The 17,211-nt window shown below is 41.6% G+C and overlaps 1 protein-coding gene across 1 annotated transcript in view; it reads left to right on the forward strand.

Moving 5' to 3' along the window:
• Positions 1-17,211, forward strand: part of DST (dystonin) — a 745,723-nt gene that overhangs the window by 406,962 nt on the left and 321,550 nt on the right. Inside the window, exons 10-14 of the mRNA XM_077290007.1 lie at positions 7,716-7,828; positions 8,366-8,472; positions 13,674-13,793; positions 16,194-16,289; positions 16,372-16,499. Coding sequence (XP_077146122.1) covers positions 7,716-7,828; positions 8,366-8,472; positions 13,674-13,793; positions 16,194-16,289; positions 16,372-16,499 — 564 coding nt within the window. The remainder of the gene's footprint in view (positions 1-7,715; positions 7,829-8,365; positions 8,473-13,673; positions 13,794-16,193; positions 16,290-16,371; positions 16,500-17,211) is intronic.

Below are 17,211 nucleotides of genomic sequence, written 5' to 3' on the forward strand. Positions count from 1 at the left end.
CGAACCAGACATTGCCCTCCAAATGGTTTATGGGTCACACCGGGTGACCCCGGACCGGGCAGGTTTTCATGTTTTATTGAGCGCTACATAACATAATTTTGTATTTTAATTTGAGTAGCTATCTTGACGATGTACGCTGTTGTTTAATCACAGTGTTTAAGCTTTTTCAATAATACCTTAATCTACATCATAAACTAACGTATACATGTAAGAACTCTATTTCAGGCTGTATCGTAAACATATGGTTCTATATGTATGTAAACCTGTCTCTTTTCCTTCCCTTTCCCCAGTATTTATGGGGTATTCTTCTCCCCACCCCTGCATCCTGTCCTTATCCCCTATCTATCCTCCCCTATAGCCCTATTCCCCTCCCATACCTTTCCTCCCTACTATATATGTTTTAAAAGTTCAATAAAAAGATTTGAAACAGAAAAGACGGCATCCGTCGCTGGATTCCTGCTTTTGAGTCAATAAGCTTCCATTACAGCCAACGACAGACAGCGCAGGATCCGTCGCTGGGTGATTTTCCGACGTACACAAAAAACTTTTCTGTGTGAGTTGTCTCCGCTCGACGGACAGCGATTTTACGACGGATCCAGTGCACGACGGATGAAACGGAAGGCCATCCGTCACAATCCGTCGCTAATACAAGTCTATGAGAAAAAAACGGATCCAGCAGAAACATTTGCTGGATCTGTTTTTTTTCACAAAACAACGGATTTTGACGGAAACAAAAAGACGGAAGTGTAAAAGAGGCCTAAAGGGTAACATTTATCCTTGTGCAGAGTGACGTGCCAGTGTAAGGAGGCTTGTAAGCCATGCAATGCTCCTCTGGGAAATTAATTATGTAATTACCTCTTCAGAGAGGAAGAGAACATTTGCAATAAAATGACTTTTAGGATTTGTACTTCCATTATGTGGCACTAGATAGTTCAAGTCCTCTTCCTTTCTGAAGACGCAAATTGCATGTATAAACTTACAGTATAAAATGCACCTGTTTGTGGGTTAAATGTTTTGTTGTTTTATACAAACTGTCAAATAGAACTACGTCTTAGTGCACTTCAAATGAAAGACAGGTACAAAAAATGCCAAATACTAGACAAAAAAGACGCAAGTGTAATAATGAATCGGGCCCAGTGTTTTTTTGTGTTGTTTTGGCTAATAAGACCAGTCTCCATCTATGGTGCCCTGTTTAAGATTCTGATGAGTGATCGCATATAAAGAAATCTTGTAACTTTTTTTGCACATGTTTTTTACTGCAATGTTCAGGGAGTGGTAATAATTAGTCTAGGCTTCAGGCTGACTAATCCTAAAGTACAATCAACAGTGCTACATGGTTTGGCTTAATTAAATTCAAATTTATAATATGAAGAATGTGCACTTTATTGTTTCCTGAGTACGTATTTTGTGTCCATTAAAGGCGTTAAACAGATTTTTAAAATTGTTGGCCTGTCCATAGAATAAGCCATCAATACTTGATAGGTGAGGTTGCAGCTATCGGCACCTCCTTTGTTCAAAGTTTACAGCATCTGTGGGCGCGTTCATATTTTCCATGTGCCTTATGCATTTCACAGGCACTCAGTACATTGCATAATTGTTCTATTTACTTCAGTGGAACAGCGCTGCATTAATTTCAGGGGCCAAAAAAGAAGATAATGTCCAGCTTCACCGAGTCCGTAAAAAAGTTTTCTTTATTCACAAACTTTAAACATGGAGGATACAGACTTCAGCACAACCATATGGGTAAGAATCTCAACGCGTTTCTGGAGACTAAGCTCCCTTAATCATGATTAAGGGAGCTTAGTCTCCAGAAACGCGTTGAGATTCTTACCCATATGGTTGTGCTGAAGTCTGTATCCTCTATGTTTACAGTTTGGAGATTCTTACCCATATGGTTGTGCTGAAGTCTGTATCCTCCATGTTTACAGTTTGGAGATTCTTACCCATATGGTTGTGCTGAAGTCTGTATCCTCCATGTTTAAAGTTTGTGAATAAAGAAAACTCTTTTTTACGGACTCGGTGAAGCTGGACATTCTCTTCTTTTTTTGGACTTTATACGCCTGGACACAGCGGGTCCGTGCTCCCGAGGTTTGGTTCTTGCATCACGGGTGAGCTGATTTATATTTCTTCTTTCATTAATTTCAGGGGCCATTAAAAAAAATATGACTTGGAAAGTACGAGCTAGCCGGCAAGTTACGGTAACTTAAACATTAAAGGGAACCTGTCACCCCCAAAATGGAAGGTGAGCTAAGGCCACCGGCATCAGGAGCTTATCTACAGCATCCTGGAATGTTGTAGATAGGCCCCCATGTACCCTGAAAGATGAGAAAAAGAGGTTATATTATACTCACCCAGGGGCGGTCCTGGTGCGGTGCGGTCTGATGGGTGTCGCGGTCCGGTCCGGGGCCTCCCATCTTCATAGGATGACGTCCTCTTCTTGTCTTCACGCTGTGGCTCCGGCGCATGCGTACTTTGTCTGTCCTGTTGAGGGCAGAGCAAAGTACTGCAGTGAGCAGGCGTCAGGCCTCCCTGACCTTTTCTGGCGCTTGCGCACTGCAGTAATTTGCTCTGCCCTCAACAGGGCAGACAAAGTACGCCTGTCCCGGAGCCGCAGCGTGAAGACCAGAAGAGGACGTCATCCTATGAAGATGGGAGGTGCCGGACCGCGACACCCATCGGAGCGGGACCGCCCCTGGGTGACTATAATCTAACCTCTTTTTCTCATCTTTCAGGATACATTGGGGGCTTATCTACAGCATTACAGAATGCTATAGATAAGCCCCTGAAGCCGGTGGGCTTAGCTCAACTTCCATTTTGGGTGTGACAGGTTCCCTTTAAAGGAGCTGCACGGCTGGCAAAGGGGAAAATGTATATAATGAATTCACTTTGTAAAACATTGCTTTCAATATTTAGGTAATTGCCTATTATTGTAAACTGCTTTATTAACCTATTATACTAACAAAATCTTAAAAGGTAGAAAAGATAAGGAAGTATTGATGGCTGATCAAATGACTGCTGCAAGTTTGGCTGTTAAAACCACTGCAGAGGAATTGAATTACTGTACTCCGTGCCTGTTTACCTGAATAGGTCACCATGGAATGCATGGTCTCACTAATTCATCCAAAGTAGCAACTGCTTTTTCCATCTGTTCTCTGCTCTGGCTAAAAGCAGAGACAAGGTTCTCCTGTGCTGTTATGTATCACTTAGAATTTTTATGCCTGATGAAGGGACCTGAGTAGTCTCGAAAGCTTGCAATTTGTTACCATCTTTTCAGATAGCCCTTAAAAGGTATCAACCACTGAGTGAGGACTCTCAATTCTAAATATTTTAGAATTTTTAAAGCGTTTGTCTTAATAGCAAAGGCTCTTTATGGAGGTGGGATGACCCTCACCTTATCTTAATCTAACTCTGCCTTCTTGATCCTGTGGTCATATTTTAAAGGGAATCTCTAAGTAAGATCAACTCCCTCCTCTATCACCACCTCCATACTGCATATATCGTGATGCAGATCTTCGAAGGCTAAATCCATTGACAACTTTACAGCTTCTATCCCTTGCTACATTCTTGAGAAATCAACATTTTAATTCATATGCAAATGAGACATTAAGTGCTCTAGATGTGAACTGTTTGGCTATATCTATCACATTGCTAGATTTGTTAAATTTGGATTTGAATAAAAGCATTTTGTAAAAGAAACAAGAAACTAGAAGTGTTCATGTGATATATCTTGCATATTGTGGTGGTGTGGAAGTTATTTGGATTGGAGATGAGATAGGACCTCTATATGTAAGAGTATTCTTAGAAACGGCTGAGTAGGAAGTCGCAGTTTATAAAATAATACTGTGAAAAGTTTTAGGCAGGTGTAGAGAAAATGATGCAAGGTGAGAATGCTTTAAAATAGTAGTTTTTTTTTTTTTTTTTTTTACTAATTAACAAAATGCAAAGTGAACGAACTAAAAAGAAATCTAAATCAAATCTATATTTGGTGTGAATCCCCTTTTGCCTTCAAAACAGCATCAATTCTTCTAGGCACACTTGTCCACGTTGTTTGAAGGAGCTCTGCAGAGAGGTTCTTCCAAACATCTTTGAGCACTAACCACATATCTTCTGTGGATATAGGATTGCACAAATTCTTCTCTCTTTTCATGTAATCCCAGACATACTTGTTGATGTTGTGTTCATGGCTCTGTAGAGGCCATATCATCGCTTCCAGGTCTCATTGTCCATTTTTGCACTAACGATCATTCTTAATTACAGTGGTTGTATGCTTCAGGTTGTTGTCCTGCTGCAGAATAATTGTAAGCCAATCAGATGCCACTCTGATTGTATTTCATTATGAATATGTATATACCTATATTTCTCAACATTGAGGACACCAAAAGATGGATAAAGTTGATTAGCATAGAAACTGTGGTCGGTGTTATGATCCTAGTGGCTTAGGATCACAAATCTAACCAGCTAAGTAGAAAATAATAGGACGAGCTCTGGGGATGTGGTAACTGGACTAACCGCAAACCTGATCCTAACCGCACACACTATAGGCAGCCGTGAAACGTTTCCTGAAATCCTAGACGTCTCTTCACGGCCTGAGAAACTGACTACCCCTAAAGAGAAAGTAAAGACCTCACTTGCCTCAGAGAAATCCCCCAGAGATATAGATGCCCCCCACAAATAATAACGGTGAGTTAAGAGGAAAAGACGCAGAGATGAAACAGGTTAAGCAAATGAGGCCCGCTAACGCTAGATAGCAGAAAATAGCAAGGGATCTGTGCGGTCAGTAAAAAACCCTATGCAAAAATATCCACGCAGAGAATGCGAGAACCCCCACACCAACTAACAATGTGGGGGGAGCAACTCAGCACCCCAGAGCACCAGCAAGCAGGGAAATCACATATTAGCAAGCTGGACAAAAACTCATCATATACTAGGAAACATCTTGAACACAGATGAGCAAAAATAAGCAAACAGAACTTAGCTTCTCTTGGAGAGACTGATAACGGATGTAGACAGGAGCAATCAGAATAGCACTGAATACAACGGCAACAGGCAAGGAATGAAGGACCAGGTGGATTAAATAGGAAACATAACTAGCAGATGACGAGACAGCTGATCCTGCCAGAAACCTGCAAAATAACAAAAAAAGCCACCAGGAGGAGCCCAAAGAGAGAACTCACACAGTACCACTCATGACCACAGGAGGGAGCCCGGAAACAGAGTTCACAACAGGTCGGCCAGGGAAATTTATTGCAGCACATATAGTACAAATCATGATTACTTTTCTTCAAAAGTGCCATCACCTCAGAACAGGCAGCAACCATTGGGAGACTAGTAAATTAATCTACTGTTTGGAAAAGTCTTGCCATAAGTGGTCTGATTGGAATAATTTCTGCCAAAACCCATACCTTCAACATGGAACCTAAACTGAGCGAATCGACAGTGCTTGAAAAAGAAACAGAACTGGAAAGCAGAAAAATGGTAGCAGGTGCTCTAGACTGATGAGTCAAAATTATAAATATGTAGCTGTAACAGAAGGCAGTTTGTTCTCTGAAGGGCTGGAGAACAGTACAATAGTGTCTGCAGACAAAAGTGAAGCATGGTGGAGGTTCCTTGTAAATGAGCTGCATTTTAGTGAATGGGATTGGTGATTTTGTCAGAATAAATAGTGTCCTCAATGCTGAGTAATACAGGCAGACACTTATCCATCATGCAGTACTATCAGGGAGATGTCTGATTGGCTCCAAGTTTATTCTGCACTCGGACAACGATCCGAACATACATATGTCTTAACATCGAGTCTGTCTGAGATCATATTGCAGAAACTTCCTCTACATCCACAGCAGATCTGTGGTTAGAGCTCCCAAGATTCTTGGAACAACCACCCTGTCAAATTCATTCAAAAACTATGTGTAAGTGTACCTGGAAGAATTCATGCTGTTTTGATGGCAAAGTGTGATCACACCAAATATTGATTCAATTTATATTTTTCTTTTGTTAATTCACTTTGTGTTTTGTTAATGTATAAAAATAAACTATCAATACTTATAGTTTTAAAAGCATTCTTACTTTGCAACATATTTTTTACACATGCCTAATTCTTACTTTGTAGCATTTTTTGTACACCTGCCTGTGTCCTTTGCACAGAACTGTATGTGAGCCAAGAATACTGTCTGAATACTACATTATTGCGTCCGATTAAAAAAGGAGATCATCTGTTTGCCTTATTGAAATTAATATCTCCATTGGGGTCAGTTCTTAATCCCATTTTCAGGGATTCAGACCAGAGCCCCAGCCTAAAAAAGAAATGTCATACTTAACTATTAGACAACCTGTTTAGCCTCTGTTCATATCTGTATGATGACTTTTGCTCTGTCGAGATTTGGTTGTGTTTACCTTCATTTTGCAGTCATGAATAGTTTTGCACACTGCATAATTCTTGCAGTCAGTTCTGATGGACATGCTGACCAAAGAGTTTATCAGCAATGAGAACATTATTCAAGTGTGATACAGGTTACACTGTATCAAAAAGACCTGAAAATAACACATAATATTATAAAACGCTCCCATACACTTTAGCCACTCCTTCCCTGCTAATATCAGGACTCCTAATGTAATGTTCTACACTCTTTCTGTCACAATTTAGACGGTTTGCGGACCGCTAATGGTGTTATTTGTAGTTTCTTGCCTCCAGTTCTGTCCTTTGGGTGTCCTGAAGGGCAGATTCCAGACTCATATGTTCTAATTGTTTAGACCTTGTCATGTAACTTGTACAGCTGCTGCAAGAGACTTGTCATTATTACTGATATCTGGACAAACTGTAAGATAAGTGTATTAGACTAGAGAAAATTACATAGTAATCACATATTAAAGCACCACTCCAACATTTGTATTTTATTTTACCCCTGGAGTACTGTCAGTAATGCAAGTTCCCTGACCCTAGTATTATACTCACCAGCCACCGTTTTCATCTGTTATTGGCGCCGCTCTGGTTGGTCTTCTGCAGGTTGTGACCTGCAGATCAATCCAGTGTTTGCTGGGCGAGCCAGAGGTCACTAGTCCATGTAAGTTCATGAGAGCCATAACGAGGCCAGACCGAGAGTCTCATAGGCTTACATTGAGCATTTGTAACCGTTACCTCTGACTTCTCATCAGTCAGAAGTTGTGGTTAGAAAATGGCAATTGGGAGCGGAGTGGTGCTGGGAATAGCTCAAGGCGGTGGTTGCTAAGTATATCACTAGGGGACAAGGAACATGGATTAGTGATACCACTGAAATTCGGAAATTAAAAGGAAAAACACTGCAGTGGTGCTTTAAGTAATCGCAATTTTAAGATAACTACTGCTTGGTAAAAGGGTATTCCCGTCTCATGCATTTATGGCATATCCATTGTATGTGCCATAAATGTGTAATAGACGTGGGAACCTCCAATGTCAAGAAGGGGTCCTGCACGTGCTGCTGTCAGTGGTAAGGTGATCGGAATTCCCATACAAGGACTTCCTTCAACATAGATGCATGTACCAGTGGTGGGACTAGCATCTATTATACATGTATGACATGTCCCATGTATGTTACATAATTGTAAAAGATGGAAATACCCCTTTGCGTGGTTTGACTCTGCTGCCATACTAAGAATGTAAAAATAGAAGGAATGTCTATTGTCTTTGTGATAAAAGTATGTAACATTTATTAGTGTACCTTGTATTACTTTTCTTTTTTCAGGCCGGACCTGATTGACATGGATACCGTTGCTGTTCAAAGCAACACTACAAACTTAGAAAATGCTTTTTATGTAGCTGAAAAACTGGGGGTCACCAGACTGTTGGATCCAGAAGGTACAATATAATTCTTAATAAATTAAAGCACCACTCCAGACAACTCTATTTTTTACATTTACAGCTGGAATGGTGCCACCAATTTAAGTTCCCTGCTCCTAGTCTTATACATACCAGCTACCATCTTCTTCTGTTATTGGCGCTGCTCTGGTCAGTCTCCAGTAGTTTGTGACCTGCTGGATCACTGCAGTGTTTGCTAAAGTCACACCTTAATGTAAGTCTATGAGAAACAGAACGTTGCTCTCATAGACTTGCACTGAGAGCTGGTGACCATTACCTCTGACTTCTGGTCAGTCAGAAGCTGTGGTCAGAAGATGGCACGGGACTGGAGTGTCGCCAGTAAGAGCTGAAGATGGTGGCTGATGAGTATAATACTAGAGTCAGGGAACGTTAGTTGCACCACTCCAGCTCTGGAATAAAGAAAGACGCTGCAGTGCTGCTTTACGGATTAATAAGAAAATGCTCAACAAACAATAAATAATAAGAATGAAAAAACAGCAACACTCAAATATTTTCATTGTTCTTTTTTCTTCTTAGATGTAGATGTTTCTTCTCCAGATGAAAAGTCAGTAATTACTTATGTTAGTTCAATGTATGATGTTTTTCCCAAGACACCAGACGGAGGGGAAGGAATTAGTGCAAATGTAAGTAGTGTGGATTTCACGTCTTTTCTAACTTTTAGGCTTTTAGGCTTTTTTTATTTGAGTTTTTCACTGTCAGCATAACAGGTGATATAACTCACAAATGCAATACTTCTGCATAGCGATATAATAGAGATTCCACTTAAGAAATGGGTTAAGCGGTTATGTTGGGAATATTAGGAGCGTGTTTTTCTTAGAATACTGTGTAAGGTTTTGCTGGACGACCCATCTAGGCCAGGAAAATTCTGTTTTCTCTTACCAATGGTGGACATACACTGAGACTGGGAACTTGTGCTCTATTTTGAAACATTTTTTCACCTTTTTTTATTAAGAAAAACACAAATGCTGCATTTAGATGGGGGCAAAGACAAAACACCAGGACCAGGTGATTCCCATAAAAATACCAATTAGTCTTTTTATTTAATCCATTGCTTGTAAAAAGTTAAAAACATGCGTGTCATTTCTTGTCAGGGGGCAAACATCCCCCGCACGCCTGACGCGTTTCGGACTTTATGTCCATACTCATAGGCATCTGTGTCAGGCGTGCAGGGGATGTTTGCTCCCTGACATGTAATGACACATATATTTTCAACTTTTTACAAGCAATGGATTAAAGGGAACCTGTCACCCCCAAAATCAAAAGAGAGCTAAGCCCACCGGCATCAGGGGCTTATCTACAGCATTCTGTAATGCTGTAGATAAGCCCACCCCGATGTAACCTGAAAGATGAGAAAAAGAGGTTAGATTATACTCACCCAGGGGCGGTCCGATCCGATGGGCGTCGCGGTCCAGTCTTTGAGAAAGTGAATTCTGGCCACACAGAAGGTTCGGAGTAAATCAACTAGTCTGAGTTGTTGTCACATGGTTAAGAGAAAGATCAGAGCTGCATTGCATTGTTCAGGCATTTTCATAGAGAAAGCGAGGCCTTAGGCTGTGTGCACACAGTGCATGTTTGCAGTGTTTTTTCCACGTGGAAATGAGCCAAAAACGCTATGGAATCCTTACGCAAGTTAATTCAATGACAATCCTGAAGTGTTGTGCACATGATCAGTAAATTCCCTTTGAGTATTTGCAGTGCATTTTTAGTGCAGCATTTCTGCAGCGTTTTTCACCCATTGACTTTAATTAAGTCAGTCAAATCCACAGCAAAAACTGTATAAAAATGTTTGGGAATTTGTTGAGTTTTTGTTTGTGTTTTTATCGGCTTCCTATAGTGCTTCCTATGCTGTCATCTGTGTGACAGCGTGAGAAACACCGGCGGAGAGGTTCTTATCGGCGGTAAGGCTGGTTTCACACTAACGTCGGTACGGGGCCGTTGCGCTGCGTCGGCGCGACATACCGACGCATACTGTGAAAAAAATGCCTGACGTCTTACGACGCTTTCGCTGCCCCATTGCAAGGTCCGGGGAGGAGGGGGCGGAGTTTCGGCCGCACATGCGCGGTCGAAAATGGTGGGCTCGACGCACAAAAAAAGTTACATGTAACGTTTTTTTGTGGCGGCGGTCTGCCGAAACACGACGCAACCGTCGCACGACGGCTGCAACGTGTGGCACTGCGTCGCAATGCGTTGCTAATAAAAGTCTATGGAGAAAAAACGCATCCTGCGGGCGACTTTGCAGGATGCGTTTTTTCTCCACAACGACGCATTGCGACGTACAGTGCCCGACGCTAGTGTGAAAGTAGCCTCAGGCTCCTGCAGTGTATCACTGAGCTGCCGTGAGAGAGTTCACCGGAGTTCATCAGCTGATCAGCTCCGGTGCTGTCACTTACAGCACCGCTGCGTGAGAACTTTTTCAAGGCAGCTCAGTGATACACTGCGGGAGCGATTGCCTTCTGTGTCAGTGTATCGCCGGCTGTCTTTGAGAGCAGTCACATCAGTGACTGCTCTCAAAGTCATGAGGATCGTTGTGGGACACTGGATTATTTTCTGTGGACAGGTGAGGAATATTGCGGGTTATTATTTTATTTTTGTTGCAGGAGATGTTGACATTGGTGGATTATGCGTTCGGGTGGTATGGTTTAATTTAGATTCATTAACCCCTTCATGACCTTGGGATTTTCCGTTTTTCCGTGTTCATTTTTCACTCCCCTTCTTCCCAGAGCCATAACTTTTTTATTTTTCCGTCAATATGGTCATGTGAGGGCTTATTTTTTGCGAAACAAGTTGTACTTTTGAACGACATCATTGGTTTTAGCATGACGTGTACTAGAAAATGGGAAAAAAGTGCTGTGAAATTGCAAAAACAATGTAATCCCACATTTGTTCTTTTGTTTGGATTTTTTGCTAGGTTCACTAAATGCTAAAACTGACCTGCCATTATGATTCTCCAGGTCATTACGAGTTCATAGACACCCAACATGTCTAGGTTCTCTTTTATCTAAGTGGTGAAAAAAAAATCCAAATTTTGCTAAAAAGAAAAAAAAATAAAAAAATAGGCGCCATTTTCTGATACCCGTAGCGTCTCCATTTTTCGTGATCTGGGGTCAGGTGAGAGCTTATTTTTTGCATGCCAAGATGACGTTTTTAATGGTACAATTTTGGTGCAGATACGTTATTTTGTTCGCCCGTTATTGCATTTTAAATGCAATGTCGCGGCAACCAAAAAAACGTAATTCTGGCTTTTAGAATTTTATCTCGCTACGCTGTTTAGCAATCAGGTTAATGCTTTTTTTATATTGATAGATCAGGCGATTCTGAACGCGGCGATACCAAATATGTGTAGGTTTGATTTTTTTTTTATTGATTTATTTTGAATAGGGCGAAAGAGGGGTGATTTAAACTTTCATATTTTTATTACTTTTTTCACATTTTTTTAAACTTTTTTTTTTACTTTTACCATGCTTCAATAGCCTCTATGGGAGGCTAGAAGCTGGCACAACGCGATCGGCTCTGCTACATAGCAGCGATCATCAGATCGCTGCTATGCAGCAGAATTGCAGGTGTGCTATGAGCGCCGACCACAGGGTGGCGCTCACAGCTATCCGGGATCAGTAACCATAATGGTTTCAAGGACCTCTATGGTTAACCTCTATGGTTACTCTGCAGAAGCATCGCTGACCCCAGATCATGTGACGGGGGTCAGCAATGCGCTCATTTCCGGCCGCCCGGCCAGAAGCGCCGGTTAAATGCCGCTGTCAGTGTTTGACAGCGGTATTTAACTAGTTAATAGCGGCGAATGAATCACGATTTCACCCACCGCTATTGCGGGCACATGTCAGCTGTTCAAAACAGCTGACATGCCCCGGCTTTGATGTGGGCTCACCGCCGGAGCCCTGCATCAAAGCGCGGTATCTGACCTCGGACATACTATCCCGTCCGAGGTCAGAAAGGGGTTAAAGGAGTCATTATTTTAAATAAAGGACTTTATTCTGAGTGTGTGTGTGTGTCTTATACAATATCACTATGGAGTTATTAATGGATAGGTGTCTTATAGATGTCTCTCCATTACTAACCTGTGGGCTTGATGTCACCTGACAATACAAAGGTGACATCAACCCCACAAATATGAACCCCACTTGCCACTGCTACAGGGTAAGTGGGAAGAGCGAGGCTAAGCGCCAGATTTGGCGCATCTTATAGATGCGTCTTTTCTGGTGTGGCGGAGAGATAATATTTTAGTCTGGGAGGGAATATCCATGGCCCCTTCCTGGGTTATTAATATCAGCCCGCAGCGGTCTGCCTAGCCTTTGCTGGTCAGATTATAGTGGGACCCTATGTTAATTTTTTTCTGGGGTCCCACTGTAAACTAGACAGTAAAGGCTAAGCAAAGAGCTGTGAACTGATATCAATAGCCTGGGAACCTGTATGGCTATTGGCTCCTTACAAGAATATTAATATCAGTCATCGGCTTTCCCTCTGCTGGTTATTAAAATTACGTGGGAGACCACACAATTTTTTTCATTTTTGTTCTTTAAATTGACAGTTGCATTTTAGTAACAGCCTATGTATGTTCGTTCTGTTAACGCTCCTACATAAGCTGGTGACAATGTGTGCGTAGGTTTGTGTATATGTGTGTTTGTGTGTGTTTGTGTTTACTTCTCGGCTTAGTAATAAGGGTGTCGGGCTGATACCTTTTCATTACTAAGCCTAAGGGTACCGTCACACAGTGGCACTTTGGTTGCTACGACGGTACGATCCGTGACGTTCCAGCGATATCCATACGATATCGCAGTGTCTGACACGCAGCAGCGATCAGGGACCCTGCTGAGAATCGTACGTCGTAGCAGATCGTTTGGAACTTTCTTTCGTCGCTGGATCTCCCGCTGTCATCGCTGGATCGTTGTGTGTGACAGCGATCCAGCGATGCGTTCGCTTGTAACCAGGGTAAACATCGGGTTACTAAGCGCAGGGCCGCGCTTAGTAACCCGATGTTTACCGTGGTTACCAGCGTAAAAGTAAAAAAAAAAAACGTACATACTCACATTCCGGTGTCTGTCCCCCGGCGTTCTGCTTCTCTGCACTGTGAGCGCCGGCCGGCCAGAAAGCACAGCGGTGACGTCACCGCTCTGCTTTCCGGCTGGCACAGACACAGTGGAGAGAAGCAGAACGCCGGGGGACAGACACCGGAATGTAAGTATGTACTGTTTGTTTTTTTTTTACTTTTACGCTGGTAACCACGGTAAACATCGGGTTACTAAGCGCGGCCCTGCGCTTAGTAACCCGATGTTTACCCTGGTTACCCGGGGCCTTCGGCATCGTTGGTCGCTGGAGAGCTGACTGTGTGACAGCTCTCCAGCGACCACACAACGACTTACCAACGATCACGGCTAGGTCGTATCGCTGGTCGTGATCGTTGGTAAATCGTTATGTGAGACGGTACCCTAAGGCTAGGTGTCATTGACAGCTGCTGACACCATGCCCTAATCCCATTATCCTGATGCCACTGCATTAGCATGGTGGTGTTGAACCAAAAAATTACATGACAAATTTTTTTAAAAATATATTTAGCTCAAAATAGCCTTCATTGCTGTACAAAAACGCATGAAAAAAATGCATACAAAAACGCTCGGTTTTGCTGCAGCGTTTTTCCTGCCAAGAGATACATAAACCTTGCACAAATTTCTGCAAGCAAATACTCATTGTGCGCACATAGCCTAAATGTTATTTGATCACTCCCCAGTCCACCATAAACATACATGCTTTTCTCTTTAATCTTTTATAGGGCAGGATGTAATGTTGCTTCTATTTGTTTTCTTTGTTTTAGGATGTTGAAGTAAAGTGGATAGAATATCAGAATATGGTGAATTACCTCATCCAATGGATTAGGCACCATGTAACATTAATGGCTGACAGAAAATTTCCAAATACCGTTGCAGAACTAAAGGTAAAGCCTAGTCTTATATATATACCATGTTGTTCTTATTCTGACCAAGTCAGTGCTTTGGGACATTAACATGTCATTGTTTTCTAATACAGTCATGGCCAAAAGTTTTGGCACCCTTGATTTTTTTTTCCCAGAAAATGAATTATTTCTCCCAGAAAAGTATTGCAATTACACATGTTTTGTTTTATGCATGTTTATTTCCTTTGTGTGTATTGAACGACACAAACAAAACAGAAAAAAAGGCATATTGGACATAATTTCACACAAACTCCCCAAAATGGGCTGGACAAAATTCTTGGCACCTTTCAAGAATTGTGGGTAGACAAGTTTGTTTCAAGCATATGATTCTCGTTAAAACTCACCTGTGTCAAGTAGCAGGTGAAAATCACACCTGGAGCCAGATAAAAAGGGAAGAAGTTGACTTAATCTTTGCATTTTGTCTCTGTGTGTGTCACACTAAGCATGAAGAATAGAAAGATGAGAGGAGAACTATCTGAGGACTTGAGAACCAAAATTGTTTAAAAATATAAACAGTCTCAAAGTTACAAGTCCATCTCCAGAAATCATGATGTTCCTTTGTCCACTGTGCGCAACATAATCAAAAAATGTACCACTCATAGCACTGTAGCTCATCTCTGGACATGGACAGAAAAGAAAAGATGATGAACGGTTGAAACGCAGGATAGTGTGGATGATGGATAAACAGCCCCAATCAAGCTCCAAAGAAATTCATGCTGTCCTGCAGGCTCAGGGTGCATCAATGTCAGCGCGAGCTATCCATCGACACTTGAATTACCGGTAAATAAAACACTCTGGCAGGGGACCCAGGAGGACCCCACTGCTGACACAGAGGCATCAAAAAAAGTTTGTAATTTGCCAAAATGTACTTGATTAAGCCAAAATCCTTCTGGGAAAACGTCTTGTGGACAGATGAGTCCAAGATAGACCTTTTTGTTAAAGCAAATCATTCTACTATTTGCCGAAAATGGAATGAGAAAAGATGTTTTGGGGTTGTTTTCCTGCCTCTGGCATTGAGTGCATCATTAAATCTGAAGATTACCAAAGGATTTTGGGTCACAATGTAGTGCCCAGTATCAGAAAGTGGGGTTTGCGTCCAAGGTCATGGGTCTTCCAGCAGGACAATGACCCCAAACATACTTCAATTAACACCAAGAAATGGATGGAAACAAAGCGCTGGAGAGTACTGAAGTGGACAACAATGAGTACTGATCTAATTCCCATTGAACACTTTGGAGAGATCTTAAATTTGCTGTTGGGAGAAGGCACCCTTCAAATATGAGAGACCTGGAATAGTTTCCAGAAGAACAGTGGTACAAAAATCCTGTTGCGAAGTGTAAAAAGCTTGTTGATGGTTATAGGAACTGATTGACTGCAGTTATTTATTCGAAAGGGTGTGCATCCAAATATTAAGTTGAGGGTGCCAACAATTTAGTCCTGCCCATTTTGGGGTTTTTGTGTGAAATTATGTCCATTTTGCCCTTTTTTCCTGTTTTTTTTCTGTTGTTCCAATACACACAAAGGAAATAAACATACATAACAAAACATGTAATTGCAATAATTTTCTGGGAGAAATATTTCATTTTCTGGAACAATTTTTAAGGGTGCGAACACTTTCGGCAATGACTGTATATTTCTGATATAACAGATTGTCCACTCCCACAAACTAATGTGTAGACATACAATATGTCTATGTGAATAAGTGCTCTCAGTATTAGATTTCCTCGACGCCGAGTGAGAAGATAAGTTCTACTCATTGACCATGCTGCTGCTCAGCCTGGCAGGAACTTGCTCTAACATCACTCAAAAACACCTGTCCTGAATAGTGCTTTTTTAGGCTGAGACCCATCCTCAGCATGCCTAAGACATGCTGAAATATGTGACGGTGGCCATCCTGGACCACTTATTGGCAAATCCCTTTAAATAGTGTGTGATTCTGCCCCTTTGCCCAAAGCGTGAAGCTGATTGTACCTGCTGAGCCTCTCAATGGCACACGCACCCACTCATGACACCTCCTCCATCAACAACACAGTCTGCAAAGTGAGTACGGTTGCGCCTGGCGACATAAGCAGATGTAGCTGGAACAGGTTCAGGTGGGAATGTAACATGTCTTTGTCATAAGGAACCATTCCTCACCCCTCCCCCACATTCATCTGCTCGCTCGTTAGTTAGCCATTATTGAGAATATGGAACCCAAAGGGTAGGAGAAGGTTCTTGTCCAACAAATAAACAGTTTCATGCATCCAGTGTGAGGCAGCCATTTCGGTCACTTGAGGGTGTTGTAATCAATCCTAAATTCATAAACCTTTTTTTATCATCCTAATGTATATTTTTCTTCTTTCTACTATTTTTATTTCCTTGATTTCTGTTTTATCTCTGCAGGCACTTTATAACCAATACTTACAATTTAAAGAGAAAGACATCCCACCAAAGGAAACAGAAAAAGAAAAGATTAAGCACCTGTATTCATTGCTGGAAGTAAGTTTGGAAAGTATGCTTAAGTGCAATATCTTTGTGGATTAGTGAATCACTTCACATTAAAACTTGTTTTCAATTTAAGGCTTGGATTGAATTTGGACGCATAAAGCTTTCTCCGGGGTATCATCCAAACGACATAGAAAAAGAATGGGGAAAGCTAATCATCGCTATGTTTGAAAGGGAGAAAGCAATTAGGCCTGAAATTGAAAGGTATGCAGAAAAGAGCTTAATACACTATTATGCTGTCTTCACGGAAATGTAAAGTGTGAAAGCAAGTATTATAAATAACATATGTATCACATCTAGTATACAGTATCACCTTCTGGAATGCAGTTCTTCGCAGGTTTACTAATGTCTCTAAATGAAGACTACTGTGATACTAAAACTGCAGGGGCAGTACGATCCTGACGAGTAACAGCAAGGCCGGTGGCATTCTTGCTCTGCTGGCCTCAACTGAGTTGTCTTCCATGTAGCTTGCAGAGGGAGCATTACCTCTGCAGCATGGGAGAACCTCAGAGGAACTGAAGCTGGTCGTATCCAAGCATGGAGCTTCCAGGCAGAACAGTGTACTTTTTACTTAGGTAACCGGCCACTGTAAAGCTTCAGGGTGGCTGGTAACCTAGGCAATGAGCTGTACATTATAGAATTAAAACATTTCTCTGTTCTTGGGTGTGTAAAATATTTTTAATGAGGGGTAAATTGCAATGTAACTTGTTTTTATATGCAATTTTAACCATTTAAGAACTTGAGACACCCTCTTTATTGAGTTAGGCAATTTTCCAATGTATTCATATTAAATTTATTCCCTCTTCCAAAATGCTTTACTCATGATCTTTCAGGGCTTTTTCATAGAGTCAAGTTGGATGTGTGTGAGACACGCTGTCCATGGAGTCTGTGTGGCCTCTGTGATTGCTTGGGGACA

Source organism: Ranitomeya variabilis, chromosome 2 (genome assembly GCF_051348905.1).
Source record: "Ranitomeya variabilis isolate aRanVar5 chromosome 2, aRanVar5.hap1, whole genome shotgun sequence".
Classification (NCBI taxonomy): domain Eukaryota; kingdom Metazoa; phylum Chordata; class Amphibia; order Anura; family Dendrobatidae; genus Ranitomeya; species Ranitomeya variabilis.